At 39.3% G+C, this 27,872-nt stretch overlaps 1 protein-coding gene across 3 annotated transcripts in view; it reads right to left on the bottom strand.

Moving 5' to 3' along the window:
- The window catches only part of NELL1 (neural EGFL like 1), an 885,592-nt gene that overhangs the window by 743,823 nt on the left and 113,897 nt on the right, over nt 1-27,872 (bottom strand). For all 3 annotated transcript variants that reach the window (XM_042959041.1, XM_042959043.1, XM_042959042.1), the window contains exon 4: nt 8,294-8,464. In XM_042959041.1, coding sequence (XP_042814975.1) covers nt 8,294-8,464 — 171 coding nt within the window. The remainder of the gene's footprint in view (nt 1-8,293; nt 8,465-27,872) is intronic.

Genomic DNA, 27,872 nt, shown 5'->3' with positions numbered 1-27,872 from the left:
TATTTCTCTTGTAGCCTATTTCCCCTTCCATTTATCTGGTATAGACCCCTGTTCATGCAATACAACGACAATTCAGGATGTGTCTGAAGGCATGTAGATGAAATCACTGAAGTTGGAAATGAAGTCCTATTTCCCTCTCTATTTTAATACATCTTAGGTCTGTGTATGCAATAAAGTGCCTTCTTGTCAATCTACTTATGGCCTCATGTAGCCAACAAACCACCAAATAAGGGATAGGTTCTACTGTATTCCTTTTCAGTCTTCTCCATTTACAAATCTAAAAAACACCAGAGTACAAGTTCATTAAGTCCACTGGGGAATGAGAGAAGATGAAGGTTCTTGAGAAGACAAAATTAGAAATAGGTCTGCTACTGATTTCATTAGAAGACAAGGCAAAATTAAAGTTGGAACCTACCTAACAAGGTTGGAATGAGTAGGCCACAGGGTAACCAGCATGGGTAGAGGTGTGAGGGGCTCAGTCAGAACGAGCCATCCAATACCCTAGTGTCTCAACTGCCTAACAATTAAGCAGCTACTCTCCACTTTGCCAAAGAATCTACAGCACTGGCCACCTGGATCTTTGGATCCAGTCTCCCCCATTATTTCTCCGAGCCGGCAGCAAAGGCTTTTTTTCCCTTCAGTGTTCAGAAAAATGTTTTTCAACAGCATAACTATACATCATCTGCTGGCTACAGTGCACTGCTCTATCTTGTAGATCATCGATCTACCAAGGCCTTCATTGCCAGGTCACCCAGCACCTCCCAAAGGCTGTCGACTGTCACATGTTGGGTAGAACACTCAGAAAAATAAGAAGGAGAGAACAAAAGGCCAATATCCCTTAGCATCTAAAAATGCATATGCAGCATCTATTCCAGCAAGGAAAGAGACAAGTGAGAAAAAAAGATTGGGCATCTAGGGTAAGTAGTCTTTGTTCACCAGCAGCATGCTGCAATGTCAACCCACTTATCAATCCAGATCATTGCAAATCCAGATATTGTTTATACTATACTAAGGGCCTGTGAGGACGGCAAAGCTGAGTTGCTCTCCAGGGTCCTGAAGATTGAAAAAAAAGAAACATACGCCCTAAATACTGTGATGAGGTAAGATCAGAAAGATACGCAGAAGGTCAGAGTTAGAAGGAAACCCAAAAATTATCTGTTCCCAAGCCCCTCACTGTACACCTAGAAGGGCGAGGCCCAGAGACTCTATACTACTTTCCGAGGTCATACCAAGTTAACAATCTCTTTCAGCTCAAGTTGGCAGTGCAGAACACTTTTGTGCTAAAAAGCCAGATTTTCCAAGTAGAAAAACTCATACTCTTTATTTTATTTAGGAAATTTTAACAAGTGAGTTTCCTCACTCAGTGAGACTTCACCTGGCTTTACAACCTCTCATAAAAACCATGATATTTTTGGCTCCTGAGAAGGGGAGGGGGAACTAAGTTTCTGTACCTCCTCACAAATAAAAAGGGGAAAATGTCATGCCACATTCTCAAGGATCAACAAAAGACTTTATCACAATGGAATATCTTCTTTCCTATTCACCATAGTTACCTTTTTAGTGTTTGTTTATTTTTGAGGGTTGGAGAGTGCAAGCGGGGGAGGGGCAGACAGACAGGGGTGCAGAGGATCTGAAGCAGGCTCTGTGTGAACAGCAGAGAGCCCGATGTGGGGCTCAAACTCATGAACCATGAAATCATGACCTGAGCCAAAGTCAGGTGCTTAACCAACTGAGCCAGCCGGGTGCCCCATAGTTACCTATTTTTAAAGAGATTCTACAATTACATACCTGTTGAAGAGACTCTGTTGGTGTAAAAACCATTTTTGTGCTTCACTGGCAACCATGGAACCAAAACTGTTGGAGAATGTTGCCTAAGATTTGGCCATCAGAAGAACTTCAAGGACCTGATCGATCTCAAATCCTACATTGCACCACAGATCCACATTACACACTAGGCCCTGATCTACGCGACATGAGCTACTGTTTTTATACAGGTGAAAATCTGACTTTACTGCACTCTTTTCCAATATATTTTAACATCTTTTCTATATGATGGCATATATTGATGTTTCATAATGCTATGTGTTTACAAAGCAGCTTGAAATTATCAAGATGTTGCATACACTCTCTTGCTACATTCCTACAATCTTATGTTAGAAGAGTCACTATGATTTCCCTTTTTACAGATGCAAGTGCAGTTCCTGGCAAATGAGTGAATGAACAAACTAAGACTCTTCAAGGAATGTAAGACACAAATGGCCTGATTTCACACTCCTGCATAATGCATGGAAATCCCATTTTATAAATGGCAAAACCAAGACAAAGATTCAGCATTCCTTTCAGTCCAGATTAAGCCAGAGAGCTCATATGCCTCATCACACAGACAAGAGCTCTCCCTTTCCTTTTCTTCCCTCCCCTCTCTCATACTTCCTTTTCTGGCCCACCCTGCAAGCTTTCCCTCAACTTGACACACTCATGCATATACACTCCTCTCTCATCGACACTATGACTGGCTTTGTAATACTTACAAGATGACCCCTGTTCCAAGCCAAATTCTCATGTGACTGATACAGAATCAGATCACACAGTGGCAAAACTGTATAGCTGCAGAAACTGTAATTCATTTTCACCTGGGAAGGTAAGAGGAGTCTGAGAGGCCAGTCCACACCCCAGTTCTCCCTCCTGTGATCTACCAGACCTGAGTGTCTCCATCAGGAATCCAGCAATCCATCATGAACTGCCTTACAACGTCTCTTGTACTGGTGCCTGATATTGTTAAAATTTGCACACGGGAATATCCTCTCTCTCTAGCTTACTTGCCATCTCTTCCTGGACAGAAGGTCTGGAGCTGATGAGTTAGCTGGACCTGAGGCATATGCTGGTTTCTCAATTTTATTTTAATTTTGGTAAATTGTGCGCATGTGTTCCAGTTTGTGAAGTGAATAACGTACCAGTTGAAAAGCCAGGAGATTGAGTCTTGGCCAGGATCTCTTGGAAGCTATAGCCTTTGATGGTCATCTCTTAATTTCCCCCTCCTTACTATAGTGAAAATGTTTGTAAAATCAATGTAGTACATTATACGTGTGGCTTAACTACATTAAGGAATTTAGGTTTAATAAGATGTTTGTAAATTCTTTGGGAGCTCCCTGAAATGAAGATGCCATATAAACATACTTCATTATGAAAAACCTAGAGAAACAGATGCTCATATCCTGAAGTTATTCTGAAATATTAGACACAAATGTTGAATTACTGGCTTGTTCAGTGATTTATAGTAAGTTTTCAAATTCTGCATGCTCCAGATCAGTTGTATGCAAAAATTCAATGTGCTCTGCAATAAACAAATAGCAGGTGTTAAAAAACTTAAGTGTGTTTGTTGTCTAGACCATGATCATGATGTTCACTGTCAGAGTGACAACTGCACTGCACACGTGTGTGCACACTTGTACAAATCTGAAGCAATGAGGTGAGGGTTCAGAGCTGTGTTGCAGTATGACTGTGTAAGAGAAATTTTTCCAGCAGTGAGGCAACAGGAGGTTTGCTTAGAGTAGGGACACCTGCATATTGCACAAAGTGCTGGGTGAATGTACCATTAGAATGATAAACACATTTGAGTCTGTCCCTCAGCTGTTGAGAAGCTCGGCTCCAGTCACTTCAAGATGCTGGGAATGACTTTTTTCAGTTCTCTCCACTGCTCAACTGCTATTAGGAGTTGTCCAATCAGCCTGCTAATAGGGTTTCAGTCCAAGTCTATGCTTTCTCTGATATCTGGAGGCCAGGCCCAATCACTGTGGGGGGCCCTAGTGGTTTCAGAATTAAAAGTGAGTGAATAAGCCATGAACTTTCAACGGCTAGGACTCTTATTTCTTTGTATCCTCCACAGCCTGGCAGAGAGTGTGTCCAATACATTAATTTGATAGGTTGACTGAAAGTTAAAAGTTACCAAACAAAGGGGAGGAAAGTCTTCTGTGGTGAACAGAATGCTTATGCACTGAATCCCAGATGTCAGTGGATTCAGGGCTCGGAGTAATGGGAACAGGCCACAGGGTGAAAGGAGAATGGAATGAGACAATCTGAGGACGGTTAGCACAGGCCTCATTCTTGTCTTTGTTGGCAACTATTAATATAAAGGCAGCTGGAGAAAAACCCAAGGCAATGGAGATAATCAGGCTAGCTGCCCAACAGAATGGTTCCTTTTCTGTTTCTAGCTTGAGGTAACCTGCTACCCATACTTTGGGAGCTTCTAAAAGTAGGCCCAGCTCAACAGCTAAAGCAGGAAGAAAACTAAGTCTCCGAAGCAAGCAGGAAGTGTAAAACCACCAACTAAGATAGCAGTCACTTCTCTTGTGACAATTAATGTAATTAGGTCTGAAAAGGCTGTTTCTCAATTCTAAGCTAAAAAGGGTGCAAAATCTCACCACATACCACTTCTTCAGAGCAATAAAATTGCCAGGGAAATCTTCCTATTTCAAATGTCTTTATGGTCCAGAAAATTTTGGAGCATTTCTCCCCTCAGAAGACTCCCTAATGTGGTTGTGACTATGTCCTGGGAAGTACAGGTCATTAACACTTTACAGAGGTGGCGTGGAGGGACAGAAAGACTAAGGCTTGGGAGTTAGATCTTGGTTCAAAGTTTTAAATTATGTATCTCTGAGCCGTTCTAATTCCAAACTTGTGCAACAGGTCTAATAAATTGTCCCCACATTAATATCCTAAGAAATATTATGCCCAGCATGTTACCTGGTCTGTAGTATTCAATAAACACAGGTCCCTTCCCCCATGCCAATGCAATGGGTTCCATCAGGAAGATTCTGTATCCTACCAAACAACTCCAATATCAGCAACGTAAGATGTGTGGGAGGAAAATACCAAAAGAGAGCAAACTGATCACATTGAACCAGGCTCTGGACTTCCCTCAGCTTCCAAGTCCAGTGCCATGGTCCCCCACGTTGGGCTAAATGATCTAGCAGTTAGAACACTCCTGAATCAGACTTGATTCCAAATCCCAGTACAACCACTTACTAGAAGCAGGACTGCAGACATATAATGTAACCTCTGGTCTATCATTTGAAAACAAGAAAGAAACAGCATGAGTATGGGATGAATTAACCTACATAAAAGCTTAGCACTGTGCCTGGCACAAGTCAACACTCAATAAATGTTACCACATCACTGTTTGTCACTTAACCAGCAGAACTCTAGTGGGTAACAGGTTGAGAAAAAAGTGTAACTCTAAGGGGAAAAGCAACTCAAAATAATCTCAGGTAGTATGAAATGAATAGTTTCAGGAGTAAAAATCAGCCTTTGTAACATTCACTCTCTGTGAGAGTGGCCTATAGAAGTGGTAGACCAGTATCATGATAAATGGACCAGGACATTTGCCACTCTAGAATCAGCTAGTGCTAAGAAGAAACTTGTGAAGAAGGTAAGCCTACGTTATTCACTAGACAGTGCCCTCTTTCCTTAATCTTTTCTTCTTTCCTGAGGGCTCTGCTGCAGGTACTTGGTTTCCCAGGATCTCTCATGTATTCAATGCAGCCTAGCCTCTTCTCCAGTTTTCTCCCCTTCCACCTAAACCAGTGGTTGTGAAATACCACTCCATTTACCAAAGCTAGACCACCTGCATAAGAGCTACATGGAAAGCCTGTTAAAAATATAGCTTTTTAGACATTTCCACCCTCAGGGAATCTGATCCAACAGATCAAAGATGGGGCCTGGTAACTCCATCTTTTTTATAAGTTCCCCAAAAATTCTTACATGTCATCAGCTTTGGGAACTACACCAAAAATCAGTTTTTAACCTCTCCTGTGGCCCAGTTGTTCTGGGTCTTTCTTTCTCCCAATCTATCTAAAAACCTCATTTGTGTTTGGGCCCATGAATCATTAACAGGCAAACAACTTTACATTCTCCTTCCAAGATCTTACATAAAGGACATGTTAGGTCATGAACCAAAGTATGAAAATTTTCAAGAGAAGGAAAGGAATATTCAGCATCCCCCTCAGTCCATTCCTTATAAATGAGGATGACCCTATAGACTATTGGGGGCTCCAGCTCTCCCATCCTCTATCCACTTTCCTCTTAAAAGGGCCAAGGTAACCAAGAAGGACATACAGTGGCTGAAAGTTTGGAGACAAAGAGGTACCAAAAACGTGCAGAATCCACAATAAACATCACCCTGAGCAAAGATGAAGCACCACTTCAGAGCACCTTATGTGGATTATCTCATTTAGCACTCCCATCTATGAATAGGTATTATCCTAGTTTAGAAATTTAAAAATGGAGATGAAAATAAATTAACTTCCACAAATTCAGAGCAGGCAAGTGGCTAAGGATGTCAGAAAAGAGTATTTCATAGGAACCAGAGTATCTGTGAAGGTGTGAAACTTTAGATTAGCAGAGATCTATCCTTTCTTCTTTTTTCTCCTCCAGAGATAATATTAGAAAAACAGATAAAACTTTTGGAAGGAGGGATGAGCACTGGGTGTTGTATGGAAACCAATTTGACAATAAGTTATATTAAAAAAGAAAAAAACACTTTTGGAAGGCAGAAGCAAAAAATTGCATAGCAAGAAACCAGCAATGTCTCCCAACTGTTCAGGTGGGAATTACTAAACTAGAGCTTTGTGGCCTCTTTCTGACCTGTGGCATAGGACATGCAGGGCCCTTCTGCTCTACCATTTGGGCAGTAATACAGGTGGGGGCTGGGGGGCAGCAACAAGAATGCTACTACCTAACTTCTAGAAAATAAGTAGCCAATGAGTTCTTTTTTATTTTTATTTTTTTACATTTATTCATTTTTGAAAGAGAGACAGGGCATGAGCAGGAGAGGGGGAGAGTGAGAGGGAGATACAGAATCTGAAGCATGCCCCCAGGCTCTAAGCAGTCAGCACAGAGCCTGACACAGGGCTTGAACCCACAAACCAAACCGTGAGATCATGACCTGAGCCGAAGTCAGATGCTTCACACTGACTGAGCCACCCAAGCATCCCACCAATGAGCTCTTGAAGGTGGAAATGGACATGATGATGGCTGAGGGCTGGCTTTATGCAGGCTGCCCAAGTTAGGACAATAGGGTCACAAGGAACAAGTTGTTTCTATGAAAAATTTACCAGGCACACTTATTATAATCTGGTTGAAGCCACAATTCTTCTCAAGGCCACAAACATCTTCAACAAATCAAAAAAGACCAAGACTAATTCACGATGGCAGAACTTCCCTTAAGCCTGGCATTAATTTGTTCTCTGCCCTTCCAGGTCCTCTTCCAAAACAGACTGCAGAGCTATAATTATAAGTACATTCAAATACCTCCTCATTAGAATTGTAGTCTGGAGCTGATTAACCTTGGATTATTCTTCCTCCTGTTTGGTCCCAGAAGGTAGTTTGTTCCCCACATGCCTGTTCCTTATCCTGAGCCTAATGGAACAAGTTAACTTTTTGTATCATTAACAAGAATCAACAACTCATGGGCACTGCTCACAATGCAAAAATATTCTCTGTAAGATCACTATCCACAAGGATTTTCAGTGGATTCTAGAGAGGTCAAAACATTCCCCTTGACCACCATTCACCAGTTGTCCAGCCGCAAATGATCCGACAGACACCATCAGTCAGTCTTTCTTCAGCTGGAAGCAAACCTGACTCCAGTGACATACATGGGGGACAAGATCTCCTTCCCACCCCAGTTCACAATGCCCGATGAAATCCCCCAGATGTCACAAAGTCTTGCCATCCTCTGGCAAACTGAAAGCCTCATTCCTCTGCAGAGGATGGATGGCATTAATTCCAAAAGATTCAAAAAGCACAGCCTCTTTAAGAAGCCTCCATTTGGAAAAAGATATTTAAGCAAAGCTGTGCTTGATGAAGTGAAATAGAATTAGCTGCTTCAGTGGCACAGGCTTCTCAGATTCATTCTAAGGTAGAATGGCTTATTTGCCTCCAAGTGGAACGAACTCAACAACAATATATCACAGTTAACTGTGAGCACAGCTCCATGGAATTTCAGCTGGTGCCTGGAGTACACGGAGGTGCACTTAATATTCCCCAATCTGTAATCAACCTTTTGTACATTTGTTCCTAATCACAGGATACTGTTTCATCTTAATGAACTGTTTTCTTAGCATATTACAGTTGGTCATTTCAGCACATCTAATGGCCCATTTGGTAGGTTAAATTACAATTAGGGTCCCTTGGTTTTTTTATTTCCCAGCAAGGCCTGGAGGGGTTTGATATTTTTCCCCTTCCCACTGCTCGACTTCAAGGACAGAATCACAAAAGAACAAAAGCACAGACATACCTGTTGCAGTCGACGTGGAGCAGGAGATGAGAGGCACTAATTGACAAAGCGACCTTGTGCCACTGTCCATCTGCCATCCGGTATGGAAGCGCCTCGGTCCTGGGCTTCCCGTTATGTATATAGTGATATCGGATCTCATCCCTCAGACCACTGCTCTCTAGTTCAAAATAGCTGTATGGAGAGTAACAAAAATATGTTTGTTTTTACTTCTGGATCCCACAGTTATCAATGCTCCCTACTCACAAACTCACCACCCAGTTTCTCAGAATCTAAAATTAGCTAAACAGGATACAAAGATCTAATAACTAAAAACCACTTGTACTGCATGGAATCAAATTCACCTATCATTGGAGAACCTCACAGTGACACCCTGAGCCTCTGAACCAGAGACTGTTTGATCCACTCTGACTTGACAGGTCACAAGCTAATTAGCAAAGCTTGGTGCAAGATCTCTCCAACACTTAAAGGTACAGTTCAGAACCCTCTAGTGTCTAAAAAAGGCCACTCATGTGAAATGGGCTTAATGATGCTTCATTTTATTTCTGGCTCCTCTACTTTTTTAAGAATTAAAGGAAAACAGAAGTCAGGTTGGGTATCAGGAACTGAAATAAATTGAGATAAGAAAACGTTACTAAACACATTGCCCCCTAGACAAAAAGCCTTAAGTGGACAACAGTTCCTATGTAATGGAGTAGGGGAAGAGTGGCTGAAGCCACTCACATATGGACAGTATCTCAAATTATCATGTCAGGAAACAGGCAATTGAGTCTTTTCTCTCCCCAGATTGTTGTCACATTTTCCAGATCCATGAAAAACTCAGCATCACCACTGCAGTCTGCACTTTTGTCATAAAATGCAGCAGTCAAGTTTGGGACATTCCTTCCAGACATGCTCCAGGGCTGATACTTTGAGTCCAAACCTCTTCTGAAATGCATCATCGTCATTAAATCAAGCCTAATCTCACCGCGAGGCATTGCACTAGGCATTTAACATATACTATCTAACTCATCACCCTGACAAACCTAAAAGGCCGATAGCATCCCTAAGAAACTGAGGTTCTAGAATATACCTACCATGATTTAAATTCGGGTCTAAATCTGACATGCATTTTTCTACCAGCCTGCTGTCCATCTCAGAGGCACAATGACAGTAGTAAAGATGGCCTCAACTGGCATGGTCTGTCAGCAATTCATCTGTACAGACAACTCAAGAAATACCTGCCTATTAGGTAGCCAGATACCATCCCTACATTCAAAAGGACCCACTGTTTCTCCTCTAATTAGCTGAGTTGGCCTGACCCCACTAGCCAGATCATAATTTAATCTAAAACACACACACACAAAAACATCTTCTATGAGCACCGAAATGAATAGATCTGAAACTCAGCCTCTATTATGAGAGACTCCCAAATCATAGGACAATAACAAATGTGTATTTCTTGCTCATCTTTCACAGGGATCCTCCCAAGAGAGCAGTGTTGGCAAAGACTAGACTCTGACCTACCCAATTCATACTAGACAAAGAATCAGGCCCAAGGTCGTAAATTCAAGAGGTTACTTTTACTATTGCAGCCAGCTCCTGAGCCCAGGTATGTACTTATTAGTAATAATAGAATACATATTTTATAAAACTGCAAAAAAGAAAATCCTTAACATGGAAGACATTCATCTTAAGGGAATTCTCCAAATTGCTTCTAAGCAGCTAGAACACTAAAAGAATCCAAATCAGAGAATTTAAAAGGTCAGCAAGACCTTAGAGATCATCTGGTCATTCATTAATTTATTCAACATTTTGTTACTGAACACATAGTAAAGGGCTAAAAAAGGATTTAAAATATAGATCCTGTTCGGAAGATGCTTTCAGACTAGCAAAAAAGGAAATAAAATGTGTCCCTCATACAAAAGTTAGAAACAAATGGAAGACAAAGGAAGCTGTCATTTCATTTCATATGCCAGGAATGGACCAACTGCTTTCATAAACATCATCTCATTTAATTTCTTCAAGGTTAGTATCTTTATCTCCTTTCTGCAGAGGAGTTCACATGTGATCAGGGATACTAAGTTCCTTACCCAAGGCCAGTTTCTGAATAGAAAAGCAACACAAACTTGTATAAGAGACCTCACCAAGATCGTCATGAGACATCTCTCAATTACTTCACTTTGACCAATAAGCCACTGCTGCAGGAAGGGACAGGACCTTAAAAAGGATGTCAAAGACTTAGAATCCTCCTATAGATCGTCTGATAGAATAAAAAAAAAAAAAGAAAAAGACAACGGGAGGCAGATATATTTAACTAGATTCAATCATTATTCCTGGGGTTATGGCTTCATTGAGCAAGGGCTCATTATAAGCATACCTTTTAAAGATTACTTTACAAAGTACTACAGCAAGCTGTTACCTCAGGGTAATCTCCACATACAGCTAAAAGAGAAGAAATCTGCCTGATTGTTAGGCAAATGGATACTTGGTTCTTAGGGTAAGGTTTCTGACAGCATAATGCACACATTCAGGAAGTGCTAGATTTCCAACAGTGTGGATGAAGTCAAGACCATGTTTTTGGTTTTTTTGGTTTTTTTTTTTTGGCTTTTTTGTTTTTTTCAAATACATCAGATAACTGCTAAAGTGGTCCTACACATGACAAGGAGACTGGAAGGCTAAGTTCTATCTGGGTAAGATGGTTTCGTGGGTGCTGGGAGGGGAATACGGCACTATTTCCACACAGTAACCCTCTGCTAACAGAGGTGTGGGACTTAGTCCTCAGAGCACCTAGGAGGGGGTCATTTGGCCTAAAGACACCTGGAGGTAGCCTGCAGGGAAGAGTCATGAGTTGCAGTAGAGCCTTGTTATTCAAAGTATGGACCATAGGCCAGCATCATCACCACCAGTGGAAATTCAGATTGGCCCCAACCAAGACCTGTGTGACTCAATCTCCATTTTACTAAGATCCCCAGAGGATTCACGTGCATGTTAGAGCTTAAGCAGCTCTACAGTCAAGTATACCAGGTGTTGCTTTACTTCCTGGCCAGCTGGTTAGGGTTGAGGGAAGCAGCAGTTAGAGGCTGCTGTGCTGGCAGCAAGAAGAAGGGCACTGGAGGTAATCATACAAACAAGAGTCGAGTAAGCTCATGGCCCCTGACCAGTCCTCTTTCTTCAAGCCTCAAGCGCGTGAAGGTCTTCTGTGGATTTGGGGGAGGGGACAGCTATATGACTGATAAAAAAAAAAAAAAATCACCTGCCAGACTTCTAAGCAGCACTTCTCCCCTTAGCCTTGGACCTCAGCCAAGTACTCAGCCAATGAACTCTCTCAGCTCCCAGAAAAGTCTGTTTATCATCCTTCAAATAGTTGAAAACAGCAAGGACATTCACTACTTAGTTCTTTTTTTCAGACTGAACATCCCTAGCAGCTTCCTTAGACTCCCCACCTAGACAACAAGGCCCCCCTGGACATATATTCTCTGCCTTACTCCTCTTCCCAGATCCTTCCCCATGTTGGTCATCATGCTGTAGCTACAGTAAAATGAATCCTTTTCCCTCTTCAATGGAGCATCCAGCAATGCAGACAGTCTCTGGGCTGTCCACAACTATAAGTGCATGCGAATAACGTTTACATCTAACCCTGCAAACCATTTCATACAAAATGTTATGAAACTGATGTTATGAAGGTAAGCATTCCCATCCTGTATTTACACAGCTAAATTTTTTTTTAAACTTAAGCCCTTGCCCTACTTAGACAGACCCTATCCACCATCAGTATAATTCTCTAAAAGTCACCAGTGAGTATTATGAACATAGTTACTATAAACCGAAGTTTTATAAGACTACCCGAATTTCATGCTATTTTGAGGGAAAAAAAACAGGAATAATTCCAATTAACATCTATCAAGATCAGCCAAGTTATTTTTATTAAACTTTTTATCCTTTTCCCCCAAAACTTATACTGAGGTCCATTTTTATTAAACAAAAGAAATTTAAGATTTGAAGTTCATACAGCTGTAAATGGCAGAACTAGGACTTGACCCCCAGTCTGGTAGGCATAAAAGTGGATGCTCTCAATGGCAACACCCCATCACTTTCTACTATCTGAGAGGTTTTAAATGTATCACCACCTCTCATTTTGCCAACAGTCTTACAAAATTCACATTTTAAGGTAAAAACAAAAGGTCCAAACTGACAAAGTGCCTCGCCCAAAGTCCTGTAACTCCTAAGATTCAAATCCAGGTCTACTTAGTTCCAAGATTCATGCTCTTCTCACCACACTGTGCTCCTCTCCAGGTACAACTGTATGATCCTATCAAAGCCAGAGGGCAGAGAATTCAGGAAGACTCAGCTCCTCCGTCCTTGGTCCCAGAATGTCCCATCCAGCTAAAGAATCCCTCTGCAGATTCAAGTGCAAGACAACATTTCCTCATGCCATGAGAAATTTATCACAAGGAACAAATTCCATGGGTGTTCACACAGAAGCTCACTTCCCTCTTCTGGCTCTTTGCCAACTGCTGGGATAATGAAGAGAAGCTGCCAAAAATACCAGGAAGGTATAGTGTCCTACCTCAGGCCAGGAGTCTCAAGGACTCTGTGTACTTTAAAAAAAAAAAAAAAAAAAAAAAAAAAAAAAAAAAAAAAAGGGCAATAGCATAAGTAATATTGCAAAGAACACTGGCCCAAGGCTACCAAGACTTGATTTCAACCTTACACCTGCTTCAAACCATAAAATCTTTGGCAGTTGTGTCCCTGCCCCTCTGTACCTCGGTTTCTCCTACCTGTTAAATGATCAGATCTGATCCACAACACCCCAGGATTCCTTGAGAAAAGACTTAGGGTGTCTAAGACACAGAGAATGGATTGGGCATCAGAGAAACTTCACTCTCCATTGTATAATTTGGAGTTTCCCCATAAGATTTAGTTTAGATAAAAGAAATCTGCTTCCAAAAACAATCTGAAACCACTGAACTAAGAAATTCGTTAGGATCCAGCTCTTGTCTAGATTTCTGTAATTCATCACTATTCTGCAAACTGATCAACTTTAAAAGAAAATGAATAATTAGTTGCTCAGCTAGTTTCATTCTCCCCTGGATTTTTCTGGTAATGCTTAGGCTCCAGGCTCCTTAGCAGCTTGAAGGGGAGAAGAGGAGAGGGCATATACAACAGGCATAACTAAGATTCACACTTCACCTTTCTCCCTGGCACACACCAGGCTATTCCCCAGTCCCTCCAAATCTGTAGGGACCACATGCCTACCTGTCACCAATAAAACATAAGCAGAGGTAACGTGGAGGACCAAGACTAGGCAGTTAAGAGAGAGTGTGCCTTATCCACGTAAGTTGCACATGATCCAGTAGAGAATTCTGAGATCTTAGTGGGTAGTAAGGTCATTAGATGTAATAAACCTGGGTCCTTCAGAAACTGCATGGGGCGGACACTCCCTCGCTCACACAAACTAATACTGAACAGAGACTAACCAAAAATAAATTCTTACTAACAATCCCCAGAGATCTAGAGGTTATTAGACAACCTGAACTCATTAAAAAGAGACACAAGAACATGAAACCGAGGAAAGACAAAAAGCTGACAAGTATCCATGGTGATGAAGCGATTGCTAAGCTAAAAATAGAAATGGCAGGAAACATGAGTACAGTCATCTCCTGTCTTGTATAGGACACATAACCAAAGTACATGGCTCAGAGTTTTACAAATGGTATTTTCCAAAAAACACTAATAACGTTATCTCCCACCTTACATGCTCTTCAATGTAATCTTGATATTCTTCCAATTGAAAGGCTTGGATATATGTACCCAAATCTTGATCTGGGTGGGTTTTTAAGTGCTTTAAGAGGAGAAGCAATGCTTGGTAACTTCCAAGGCTGGGTCATAAAACCTCAAGCAGTTTCTACCTTGTGTGTCAGAACACTTGAGCCTGAAGTCATGACCCACCATGAAGAGTTCTAACTACCCTGAGGCTGCCATGCTATAAGGAAGCCCAGACCACATTGGAAAGACCACGTCAAATGCTGGAAAGCCCCAACTGGGATCCCAGCCAACACCAGTATAAACACCACACATATAAATGGAAATACCTCCAGATGGTTTCCCCAGCTGTCCACTCTCCCCAGCTGATACTGCTAACATTATGAAACAGAGACTAGCCATCCCTCTGGACTCTGTCCAAATTCCTGACCCACAGAATCTGCAAGCATATAGTAAGTTTGGGGATGGTTTGTTACACATCAATAGCCTTTGGAGCACTAACTTTGTGCATACTGGTTTATATCTTTAAAATCTGAAACTATAATTTAGGTAATGTCCCTACCTAAATGCCTAGGGCCATTGGCCAGATGATCAAATCCCATTGTGCCAATTTTCTGCTTACAGGCCCACAAACTTATAACTATGCATTTTCTTCTATCAAAAGTGGAATTCTGCTCAAAAAATGCAATGTAAGATCAGTAAATCATTTCTTAAAATGCATGTTTCTCAGAGCCTATTTAAAAAGATAAATGCATTGTCTTTCTCAGTAATCCATTATTTCCCTTGTATCAAGTCCCAATACACTGGCCTCACACTTCATGCTTCCTGAACTGGAAGTGGTCATCTCAGTGGTCCCTTTATAAGTCAGTTACTTTCTACGGGTTCTAGCCCCAAGTGCTCTTTCCGCCTACAGAGTTATTTGACAAAGGTAAAAGAAATGTCCCAATTTACCTGGACAAACTTCCACTACTCCCAAATTCTATTTCCTTTACTCAGAGCAATATGGAACAGTAGAAACAGCAGAAAATGCATGCCTACTATACAAGAAGCTTCAGAGTCCAGCCAACATGTGTTCAATCCCTGCCTCAGGCATTGAATCCCCAAGTAGAAACAGACAAGACACACCATTTCCCTAAACCTCACTTTCTTCATCTGTTAGAAAATAACATCTACTTCACAAATTTCTTGGGAGAAAAACATATGATACAGTGTTGGTAATTTCCCCACAAAGAGCCTGCTGTCCACTAGTGACTATTCTTTCCCTTCTCTCTTTCTGCATGCATGGAAACAAACAGCCTCAGAGGTATGAAGCTGCTGAAAGGGTACACACACCCTGCCTTTTCTCAGAAAGTGTTTCTCTGCCTTTCCCTTTCCCTTGTTCAGACTTGACCCGGTGATCTTGCTTGCAGTTGTAAACTTACCTGTTAGCTCTGTATTCAACCCTCTTAGCAAACATCTAGCAGAAGATTAAAGGGGACAGTAATTACAAACTGCTGGTTATTGAAAAGAAAACATTCACTGTTAAATGAAATGTAAAAATAAGTCTCTTTGTATCTACTCAAAACCATTCCATTACAATCTTTAAAGTTTATTTGAGAGAGCATATGTAGGAGGGGCAGAGAGAGAAGGAGGGAGAGAATCCCCAACAGGCTCTTCATGATCACCCTAAGGAGCCCAATGTGGGGCTTGAACTCACAACCTCATGAGATCATGACCTGAGCTAAAATCAAGATATGCATGTTTAACCAAATGAACCACCCAGGCGCCCCGGCCCCCAATTACAGTCTTTAAAGCATGCAAGTAAGCCATGCTGTGCTTACTGAAGTAACAAGCACATGGTTCTAAATATCCCACATACTGACAGGAGACATGAAAGCTTGCAAAGTTAGGAGATTTCTTTTCCCAATTAAAAAACAAATTCTAAGATTAAAGCAACCAATAAGCTAGTTGACAACAGGGAAGAATGCAATGTTAGTTTCTGACTACAGATGCCTTCAAATACAGTCAAAGTATTAAATAAACAAGCCCAAGGCAAGGAGCCTAGAATCACACAACTGCATCTTATCTGAAGCCCAAGGTATAGTTCTTTACCCCTAGGAACTCACAATAAAGAGGTTTCTAAATATCAAGATCTAAGAAAAAGGAACCAATAATTGTTGTAGTTATGGCAAATATATATATAGCACTTTTTATACTTCAAAGTTTTCTTAAAGACTTAAAGAAACATTGTTCCCAACAAAAAAATAACAGTCTTCACTTTATAATATTTTAAGTTTAAATGTTTAACTTGAATTTTTTACTTCCATGTTCAAAAAGCAATTTATCTTTATGGTACTTGGTAAAGAGCACCCAATATCTCTCATAGGCAACTATTGTTATCAGTTTCCTGTGTATCCCTCCAAAGTGTTTTGTTTTTGTTGTTTTTTTTTTTAAGAGTAATTTAGACTTCCAAATTGTAAATAAAGAACAGAGAGTTCTCATATACCCCATATCTGGTCTCCTTCTATTAACATCTTACATTCATATGGTACACTCATCACAACTAATGAGCCAATATGGATACAATATGATCCAAAATCAAGAGTTTAGTCAGATAACTTTAATTTTCAACCAATAGCCTTTTTCTGCTCCACAATCCCATCCAGGAGACATTAGATTCAATTGACAGGTCTCATTAGACACTTTTTAGTGGGGACAGTTTAGACTTTGTTTTTTTATGGCCTTGGAAACTGAGATTACTGATGAGGAATTTTATAGAATTTCCCCCAATTGTGACTGGTCTGGTGTTGTCTCACATTTAGATTTGGGTTGTAGGTTTGGGGAAGGAAGTGTAATTCTCATGACAGCATATCAAAAATACATACTACCAACATGTCTTACTAGTTTTGATTATTAATCTTGGTATTAACCTTCCTGGTGAAATAGTGTCTGTCAGGTTTCTTCACTGTGAGGTTAGTCCTCCCTCTCCTCCCTTTTCATACTGTCCTCTTTGGGAGGAAGTCTACGGGCAGTCCACACTAACCTAGTGGGGAGTTAAGCTCTACCTCCTTGGAGTATCTCAATTATTTAGAATTCTACTGCATGGAAGATTTGTCCATTCTCTCATTTCTTTATTCAGTCATTTATTCAAAACTATTTACTCAGGTGTTTTATACTTTGGTTTACCATCCAATAGCAGTTTATTTGGTCACCCAAATGGTTCCAGCATGGGCCACTGGAAGTTTTTTCAGCTGGATCCTATGTCCCTTTAACATACTTCCTTCACTTATGGTACAAGATGCTCAAGGCTGGTCTTACAGGTTTACTGACTCAGTTCTAAAATTGGCCATTTCTCCAAGGAAACCTTTGGAGAAATTTCTCATTAGAAAATGGTGTAGAAACCAAGATCTGGCTGCTTGGTGTGCTCATTGGTACTGGGGTACCATCATTGCTTCTAGGCCATCTTAGCTGATAGAGCAAAGAAATGTATATGGTATAATAACTAGTGTATATATACAGATCTGTATTTCTATATGTGTGTGTATCTGAATTAAAATTATACTGATGCCTTCAACTCTAATCTGTTACCATATGGATTATTCTAGCCTTTTCCCATATTTATCCATAACCTCCCACAATCCACCCTCTATTACTTCCAGAGTACACATACCGTGATTTTACAACTGTTAAGCTATACCTTTGTGTAAATAATTATCTACTAGAATGAAGCATCTATATACTACTCCTTTTGCCTTCAGTCTTACTGACTGCACTTATTTCTGAAGTTACTCAGGTCAGCAATTTCTCCAACCCCCTTTTCATGAAGGTTGTTCCACCTATTTGTAATAGAGTTAGTCTGTTCAGTCACTTTCCACATTCCATCTCACAATCCCCCAATCTTCCAATTTTTTTTTTTTACAATATGCATAAAGTTTACTCTTTGTGCCATAAATTCCTATGGGTTTTAACAGATTCCCAGTGTCACCTATCCACCATTAATTAGGGTGTCATACTCCATAGTTTCTCTGCTTGAAAAAAAAATCTGTTTTTCACCTCTTTAACCCACAAAGCCCTGGAAATCACTCATCTGTTTAACCCTTCTATTTTTGCCTCTTCCAGAATTTCATATAAATGGAATCATACAGTATACGGCCTTATTAGACTGGGTTCTTTTATTCAGTAATATGAATTTAAGACTCATTCATGTCTTTGTATGGCTTAACAGGTTTTTCCTTTCTTTTAATCACTGAATAGTATCCCATTGTATAGACATACCAAAATTCATCCATTCACCTCCTGAAAGATACGTTGGTTTTCTCCTGTTTTATATGGATTATAAAAAAAGCAGTTTAGTAAATTTTGTATTCAGGTTTTTGTGTGAAAATAAGTTTTAAAAACAGCTAAGTAAATACCCAGGAATGTGATTTCTGGATTATGTAGTAAGACCACATTGAGCTTTGTAAGACATGAACAAACTATCTTCCAAAGTGGCTGTACTAGATTACATTTCCACCAGAAATGAGAGTGCCTGATGCTATACATTCTCCCCAGTAATTGGTTTTGTCAGTTTTTTTTTTTTTACCTTTAGCCATTCTAAATTAGTGTGTAAAAGTATCTTCTTTGCATTTCACTAATGAAAAAAAAAGATATTTGCTCACTGTTGAATTTTAAAAGTTCTTCATATATTTTGGACACACATCCTTTAACAGATATATTTTGCAAATATTTCTCTGAGTCTGTGACTCTTGTTTTCACTCTTAATAGTGTCTTTTGCAGAACACAGGGCTTTGTTTTAGTAAAATCCAACTTACCAAATTTTTTTCATGGATCCTATGATTGATATTGTAAAGAACTCATCACCAAACCCAAGGTCATGTAGATTTTCCCCTTTGTTTTCTTCTAGAAGTTTTACAGTTTTGCATTTTAAGACTTATGATCAATTTTGAGTTAATTTTTGTGAAAAGTGTAAGGTCTGTGTTAAACTTCATTTTGCATAAGGACATCCAATTGTTTCAGGATCTTTTAGTTAATAAAACCATGCCTTCTTACACAGGTTAATGCTAGAAAAGTACTAACCTATTCTTTTTCCCCATCTTTCTAACATAAATGGTAGTATACGATCTTCACTGTTCCACACTTTTCATGACACTTTTTTTTTTTAACACACAGAACTTACTCTTTATCTTTAGTTTAATAAACATTCTCCCATTCAAAATAACAAGAAAATAAATAATCAGTTACCTTCTTATAGCACAAATCTAAACTACAACTAGTCAAAGGCCCATTTTCTTAAGGCTAAGCCAGGCTTACATTCTGTGGAAGCAAGATTGAAAATCATATGTAAGACATAGCACTAAGTGTTACCTAGTAAGCACCAAGTAAGACCTTTGATTTACATGCCTCCCTTCAAAGAATATGCATACCATTTGATAAGGTAAAATAAAAAACCTAAAGAAAAACAAACAATAAAGCCACACCTTTGAAGAAAGGGGGATAAAAAAAAATTACTGACTTGTGATCCAGAAATGTTTCAAAAATGAAATAGATACAGAAGAACTTTTTAAATTGAAGGGAGAAAAAACTACTTCCCCATTGTAGATTCTTGCCACCTCTGTCATACGTTAATTGACTAAATGTGGGTTTATTTCTGGACTCTATTCTATTCCATTGATAAGGTGTCCATGTTTGTGCCAGTACCACACTCTTTGGACTCCATCTTAAAGTCTGGGATTGTGCTATCTCCAGCTTTGCTATTCTTTTCCAACACTGCTTTGGGTATTTGGGGTCTTTTGTGATTCCATACAACTTGTAAAATTATTTTTTCTAGTTCTCTGAAAAACGTTGTTGGTATTTTGATAGAGATTGCATTAAATCTGTAGATTAAGATGTTCATATGGCACAGAATATTAGTTCTACCAATCCTTGAGCATGGAATATCTTTCCATTTGTTTATATCATCTTCAATTTCTTTCATCAGTGTTTTATAATTTTCAGAGCACAGGTCTTTCACCTCCTTGGTTAAGTTTATTCCTAGGTATTTTACTCTCTGGTACAGCTGTAAATGGTGTTTTCTTAATTTATCTTTCTGCTGCTTCATTAAAAGTAGATAGAAACACATTTCTGTACATTGATTTTGTATCCCGTGACCCTACTGAATTCATTTATCAGTTCTAGTAGTTTTTTAGTCAAGTCTTTAGAATTTTCTATGCATAGTATCATGTCTTCTACAACTAGTTAAAGTTTTACTTCCCTACCAACTTGGATGCCTTTTTTTATCTTGTCTGATTATTCCTTAAAAACTTAAAATTACCCAGGCACCTGGGCGGCTCAGTTGGTTAAGTGTCCAACTTCAACTCAGGTCATGATCTCGCAGTTCACAAGTTTGAGCCCCCTGTCAGGCTCTGTGCTGACAGCTCAGAGCCTGGAGCCTGCTTCAGATTCTGTGTCTGTCTCCCTCTCCCTCTCCCCACCACCTTGTCTCTGCCCCTCCCCAACTCATGCTCTGTCTCTCTCTCTCCCTCAAAAGTAAATAAACATTTAAAAAGATTAAAATTACCATATGATGGAGTGATTCCATTACTAGGTATTTATCCAAAGAAAGCAAAAACACTTATCTGAAAAGATAGATGCACCCCTATGTTTATTACAGTATTTACTATAGCCAAGACATGAATGGACACTTGAGTTGCTTCCATAGATCGATGGAGAAAGATGCAGTGCGTATACACAATGGAATATGACTCAGCCCTAAAAAGGAGTAAAATATTGCCATTTGCAACAACATGGATGGACCTAGAGGGTATTATGTTAATGGAAATAAGTCAGAAAAGTAAATACCATACAATTGCACTCGTGTGGAATTTAAGAAAATGAAAATGAAAAACAAAAAGCAGACTCAAATACAGAGAGCTGATGGTTACCACAGGGAAGGTGGGTAAGGAATAGGTGAAATAAAAGGATCAAGAGCACCTTTATCTTGATGAACACTGAGAAAAGTACAGAGTTGTTGAATCATACCATACACCTTAAACAAGTAAGTGTGTTAATTATAGCTGAATAAAAAAAATGGAGGTAGAAGGTGAGAAAGGTGCTTCAGGAAGGAGAAATGCAAAGGACAGGAGGAGGAAGTTTGGCACTCAGGCAACAGAAAAAGATCAAGTAAGGATAGCACTGAGTATGTGCAAGCAGAATGCAAAGGAGCTGGGAAACAGCCAATGAGTCAACTGGTGCTGGATTCACAGAACCCATCTCTGACATTTGACCTTTACCCTGAACCCTCGCAGTTCTCAAGCCATCTTCTACCAGGACAAATAGGTGATTTCACAGGCATGGAACACTCCAAAAGATGTCAATTTCTGGCACATTACCCCTAACTTCAGTCCTTTTTCCTACCTCTCAGAAAGCACTTCAGATCAGGGGCTCCAATGTACCCTGAATCCACTAAAATACATTAGGGTATTTTTTTTAACATAAATTAATCACAAATTTTAACTACAGTTTAGGCCTGTCTTCTGAGCTATATACTTGAATAGCTAATTGTCTACTGAACTCCACTTTGATCTTTCCAATTCAGTAAACTCAAGACATAACTAACTTTCCATCTATACCCAGTCCTCACTCACTATGGTCTACATCAAAATGAGGGCTAGAAACCTAAGCATGGTTTTTTATACTTCTCTACCCAGTGCCTGATGTACAACCCATTGTCAAGTCCTATGGCTTCTACTCCTGGGTTCTCTATTCTTCACCTCCTCCACTGCTACCATCCTTTTCTAAGCCACCATCACCTCTTACTGGCAACTGCATAGCCTCACAACTAGCCCCCTGAATCCACTCTGGTCCCTTCAAATGCACTCTACTGCCAGCCATCTTTTTTTTAATTTTTTTCAACATTTATTTGTTATTGAGAGACACAGAGAGACCGAGCATGAGCAGGGGAGGGGCAGAGAGAGAGGGAAACATAGAATCCCAAGCAGGCTCCAGGCTCTAAGCTGTCAGCACAGAGCCCAACATGGGGCACGAACTCACAAATCGTGACATCATGACCTGAGCCAAAGTTGGTCGCTTAACCAACTTAGCCACTCAGGCTCCCCGCCAGTCATCTTTATAAAACAAAAATCCCATCACTAATCTCTTCCAACCACCTCCCACCCTAAGCTTACAAATCAATGACTTATGGCTGCTGAGCTTAAGACTAGAATTCTTAGACATGGCCACCAAGAACCCACATGCTCTGGCCCCTGCCTACCTGTCCAGCTTCAGCTTGTATACTCTCCATGTTGTTTTCTGCACACCAACCTTCTTTCAGATCTTTGAACATACCCCGATACCTCCCACCAAAACGCAGCACTTACACATTCCACCCTGCAATCCAAAACATTCTCACTCCCATTCTTTACAAAATTAACATCTACTCATCCTGCACTAATCACCTTGTAGGTCACCTGCCCAGGAAGACTTCACTAATAAGCACTTCTCACCACTGGCCAGGATTTTTCATAGACTATGTTCCTTTCCTCTATAGTACTTATTTCTAAATATGCATTTTTGTCTTTTTTTAATATCTGTCTTTCCCACTGGATTAAAAGCTCTATGAACATACTGACCAACCACGTCTGTTTTTGCTCATCACTGCATCTTCAGAGTCTACCATAGGGCCTAGTATATAGTAAAGACTTAATATTTTTGGAACACATTAATATCTTGTTTTTATTAACAGTAATAAATCATATATGGCACATCTCACAGCTGATTGTGATAGATTAAACTGCTTTAACATTGAATTTGAGAATCACTATTGTAGTAAACAAAAGTTCCCCAAAGTCATTTGATAAAAGCACCATTCAATTAATGACTATATAATAATAGCTAACATTTATCAAGTTTTTACCACATACCAGCTTCGTACTTTGTAGTATTTCAGTGAATTAACAATCCAGTTAATGGTAATTTTATCTTCATTTAACAAGAAATCAAGTCAAAGTAACATGATCAAAGAAAAAGCTAGGATGATGATACCTACGTGCCAGACTCCAAAAAAAACGAGAATCAAAACAGACTCACCTGACCTGTCCCACAACTAAAACCACAAGAAATCACTGGGAAAGCTGATGTCATGGGTGGAGAACTGCACTGCCAAGGCCAACCATTCTGGGTTAGAAACAGACACTTTGAACTGGTACAGGGTAGGACCCTCCTTTGTCCATGATGCCGATGTCCCCAAGTACTGAAGGCTGAGAGTGACTGCCACAGGAAACAAGGGTTAGTGATCTGACTGCTTCTGTTATCAAGACTTGACCTCTCAACATAGGGAGGTATGTTGTACGTGACATACTTACAATGAGATTTCTTTAAGAACTCAATAAAACCAATGGCCAACAAAGCAATCAAAGATTTAAAAAAATACATGGAGAAAAATGAAAATGAAAACACAATGGTTCAAAATCTTTGGGGCGCAATGAGTTCTAGAGGGAAATATACAGCAATACAGGCCTACTTCAAGCAACAAGGACAAGCTCAAACAATCTAAACTATACCTAAAGGAACTAGAAAAAGAACAAAGCCCAAGATGAGTAGAAGAGGGAAAAAATAAAACAGAAAAATGACTTAAAAAATGAAACCAAGAGCTGATTCTTTGAAACGATTACATGGATAAACCCTTAACCAGACTCAAAAAGAGAAATGACCCAAATAACATCAGAAACAATAGAGTGCAACGGACACCACAGAAATACACAGGATTTTAAGAAAAATCTTACCAAAAAATAATAATAATAATAATACACACACACACCAACAAATAGAACAACCTAGAAGAAATGGATAAATTCCTAGAAACATAAAACCTTCCAAAATTGCACCAGGAACAACTAGAAAATCTGAACAGATTACAAGTAACGAAATGAACAGGTATGCAAAAAACCTTGCAAAAAACAGAAGTCCAGGACCAGAAGTAGGTACCAGTGAATTCTACAAAACCTTTAAAGAAGAATTAACACTATTCTCCTCAAAGTGTTCCAAAAAACAGAAGAGGAAGGAAAGCTTCTAAATACATTCTACAAGGCCAGCATTGCCCCAATCCTAAATCCAGACAAAGACAAAGACATCACAAAAAAGAACACTACAAAACAATCCCATTTACAATGACATCAAAAGTAAAATACCTAGAAATAAACCGTGCCAAGGTGGTAAAAGAAAAAAAAAAAAAACACCTCTGCTTTCTTAAAATTATCAAACACTAGTGAAAGAAACTGAAGATGACAGAAACAAAAGAAAAGATATTCCATGCTCATGGGTTTGAAGGATACTGTTACAATGTCCAGACTACTTAAAGCAATCTACAGATTTAATGCAATCCCTATCAAAATACCAAAACATTTTCACAAAACTGGAAGAAGTAATCCTAAAATTTTTTATCAAACCACAAAAGACCACTTTCTATCACCATATACAAAAATAAACTCAAAGTGGATTAAAGATCTAAATGTGAGCCTGAACCCATGAGAACACCTAGGAGAAAACATAGGCAGCAATCTCTTGGTCACTGGCCTATGCAGCATATTTATGGATAGGTCTCCTCCAACAAGGGAAACTAAAGCAAAATAAACCACTGGTACTACAGAAATAAAGGGCTTGCACAGCCAAAGAAAACAAGAAAACAAAAGGGCAACCTAGAGAATGGTAATGTAATTATTTTGCTGATACTTTTCTACCCACTGGATTAGAAGCTCCATGAACACACGGACCATATCGGTTTTTGCTCATCATTCTAATTCCAGAGCTTAGCACAGAGTTTAGCATATAGTAGAAACTTAATAGTTTTGCAATTAATGACATTCACCAATCTCTGGTTTTCATTAATACTAATGCAGTGCATATGACACACCTCACTAATTATGACACATCACACTGCTTTGACATTGTAGTTGAGAATCACTAATGTAGAAAATAAAAGTTTCTTGTGAAGGTGATTCAGTAAAAGCAATACTGAAATAATAGTTGACTTTTTTTTTTAATTAGCGAGTTTATTGACTCACTGTATTGGAAAATACAAAGGTAATCAAGCTTCTGGGTTTCTCACAGATCTAGTGTTGTTTTCTGTCTGCCTTTCTCCTCTGCCATCCAATGCGTTGTCTCCAACCCAATACAATGGAGTCCCAGAGAGGCTGCCAAAAGTAGATGGGCTATTTGCATTATACAAAATGCCCAAAGAGAATGAATGCTTTCCTCAGTCATCAGGCAAGGGATCTCAGCTCAATGCCAATCCTCTTGGCCAGTAGAATGCCATGTGCTTCTTGTCTGTATGTCAACTATACTCAAACAAATGTTACATAGTTTCAGGTGTACAACTTAATGATTTAAATTTATACACTGTCCTATGTTTACCACAAGCTACCATGTGTCCCCATACATCGTTATTACACTATCTTTGACTATGTTCCCTATGCTGTGACTTTTATTCCCATACCTTATTAATTCCATAACTGGAAGCCTGTATCTCCCACTTTTTTATCCATTGTGCCCAATTCCCCATCTCCCTCCCCTCTGGCAACCATCACTTTGTTCTGTAACAATGATTCTGCTTGTTGCTTATTCATTTTTTTTTTTAGATGCCACTTGGGAGTAATATATGGTGTTTTTCTTGGACTTATTTCACTTAGCATAATACTCTGTAGGTCCATCCATGTTGTCTCACATGGCACAATCTCATTTATGGCTGTATAATATTCCATTGTACATATATGCACACCACATCTTTCTTATCTCTTCATCTATTAATGGACATTTCAGTTGCTTCCAGATCTTGGCTATCATAAATAATGCTTCAATAAACACAGGGGTGCATACATCTTTCTAAATTAGTGTTTTTGTTTTCTTTGAGTAAATACCCAGTGGTGGAATTATTGGATCACGTGGTATTTCTTTAAGGAACTTCCATACTGTTTTCCACAGTATGGGAAATTGGCCGCACCAATTCACATACCCACCAACAGTGGAGGAGGGTTCCTTTTCTTCCACATCTTTATCAACACTTATTTCTTGTCTTTTTTATTTTAGCCACTCTGACAGGTGTCAAGTGGTATCTCATTGTGGTTTTTATTTGCATTTCCCTGATAATTACTCATGTTGAACATCGTTTCATGTGTCTGTTGGCATCTGTAGGGCTTCTTTGGACAAGTATTTTCCAGGTCCTCTGTCCATTTTTTTAATAAGATTACTTTTTGGTGTTACATAAGTTCTTAATATATGTTGGATATTAAGCCCTTATCAAATATATCATTTGCAAGTGTCTTCTCTCATTCAGTAGGTTGTTTTTTAGTTTTGGTGATGGTTTCCATTACAGTGCAGAAGCTTTTTTACTTTGATGTAGTCCTAACAGTGTATGCTTTTGTTTCCTGTGCCTTAGGAGATCAAGAAAAATGTTAAGACCCATGTCAGAGAAATTATTGCCTGTGTTCTCTTCTAGGATTTTTATGGTTTTAGGTTTCACATTTATATCTTTAATACATTTTTGAGTTTATTTTTGTGTATGGTGTTAAAAGGTGGTCCAGTTTTCCCAGCACCATTTATTGAAAAGACAGTCTTTTCCCCATTGTGTATTCTTGCCTACTTTGTCATAGGTTAACTAGCCATATAATCATGAGTTTAATTCTGGACACTCTATCCTGTTTCCTTAACCTACGTGTGTATGTTTGTGCCAGTACCATACTCCATTTTGATTACTACAGCTTTATAGTATATTTTGAAACCTGGAATTGTGATTCCTCCAGCTTTGTTCTTCTTTCTTAACATTGCTTTGGCTATTCAAGGTCTTTTGTGGTTCAGTACAAATTTTAGGATATGTTCTAGTCTTGTAAAAAATGCTGTTTGTATTTTGTTAGGGACTGCACAGAATCTGTAGATTGCTTTGGGTAATATGTACATTTAAACAGTATTAATTTGGGGCGCCTGGGTGGCGCAGTCGGTTAAGCGTCCGACTTCAGCCAGGTCACGATCTCACGGTCCGTGAGTTCGAGCCCCGCGTCAGGCTCTGGGCTGATGGCTCGGAGCCTGGAGCCTGTTTCCGATTCTGTGTCTTCCTCTCTCTCTGCCCCTCCCCCGTTCATGCTGTGTCTCTGTCCCAAAAATAAATAAAAAACGTTGAAAAAAAAAATTTAAACAGTATTAATTTTTCTAATCCAGGAGCACAGTGTATCTTTTCATTTGCTGCAAATGACATATCCATTAAGGGGTTAATATCCAAAATATATAAAGAACCCGTACAATACCAAAAACAGTCCAGTTAAAAAGTGGATAGACATTTTTCCAAAGAAGACATACAAATGGCCAACACATGAAAAGATGCTCAACATCACAAATCAGGTAATCACAAATCGAAACCATAATGACGTATCATCTCACACCAGTCAGATTATCAAAAACAAAACCAAGTATTGGTGAAGATGAAGGGAAAAAAGGGAACCTTCATGCACTATTAATGGGAACGAAATTGGTGCAACCACTGTGGAATACAGAATGGAGGTTCCTCAAAAAATGAACAGAAATACCTTACGATCCAGTAATTCTACTAGATATTTACCCAGGGACAACAAAAGCACTAATTTGAAAAAATAGGCATCCCTGACTGTACTGCAGCATTATTTATAATAAACGTGATACAGAAGCAACTCAAGTGTCCAACAGATGAATGAAGTGGTATATATACACAATGGAATACTACTGAGACATAACGAATGAGATCTTGCCATTTTCAACAACATGGATGGGCCTAGAGGGTATTATGCTAAGCAATAACTCAGAATAACAAATACCATACACTTTACTTTTATGTGTAACCTGAAAAAACAGACTCAAGGGG

Source organism: Panthera tigris, chromosome D1 (genome assembly GCF_018350195.1).
Source record: "Panthera tigris isolate Pti1 chromosome D1, P.tigris_Pti1_mat1.1, whole genome shotgun sequence".
NCBI lineage: Eukaryota > Metazoa > Chordata > Mammalia > Carnivora > Felidae > Panthera > Panthera tigris.
Note: the sequence above shows the minus strand (reverse complement) of the source record. Positions and strands in the feature narration are given on the sequence as shown.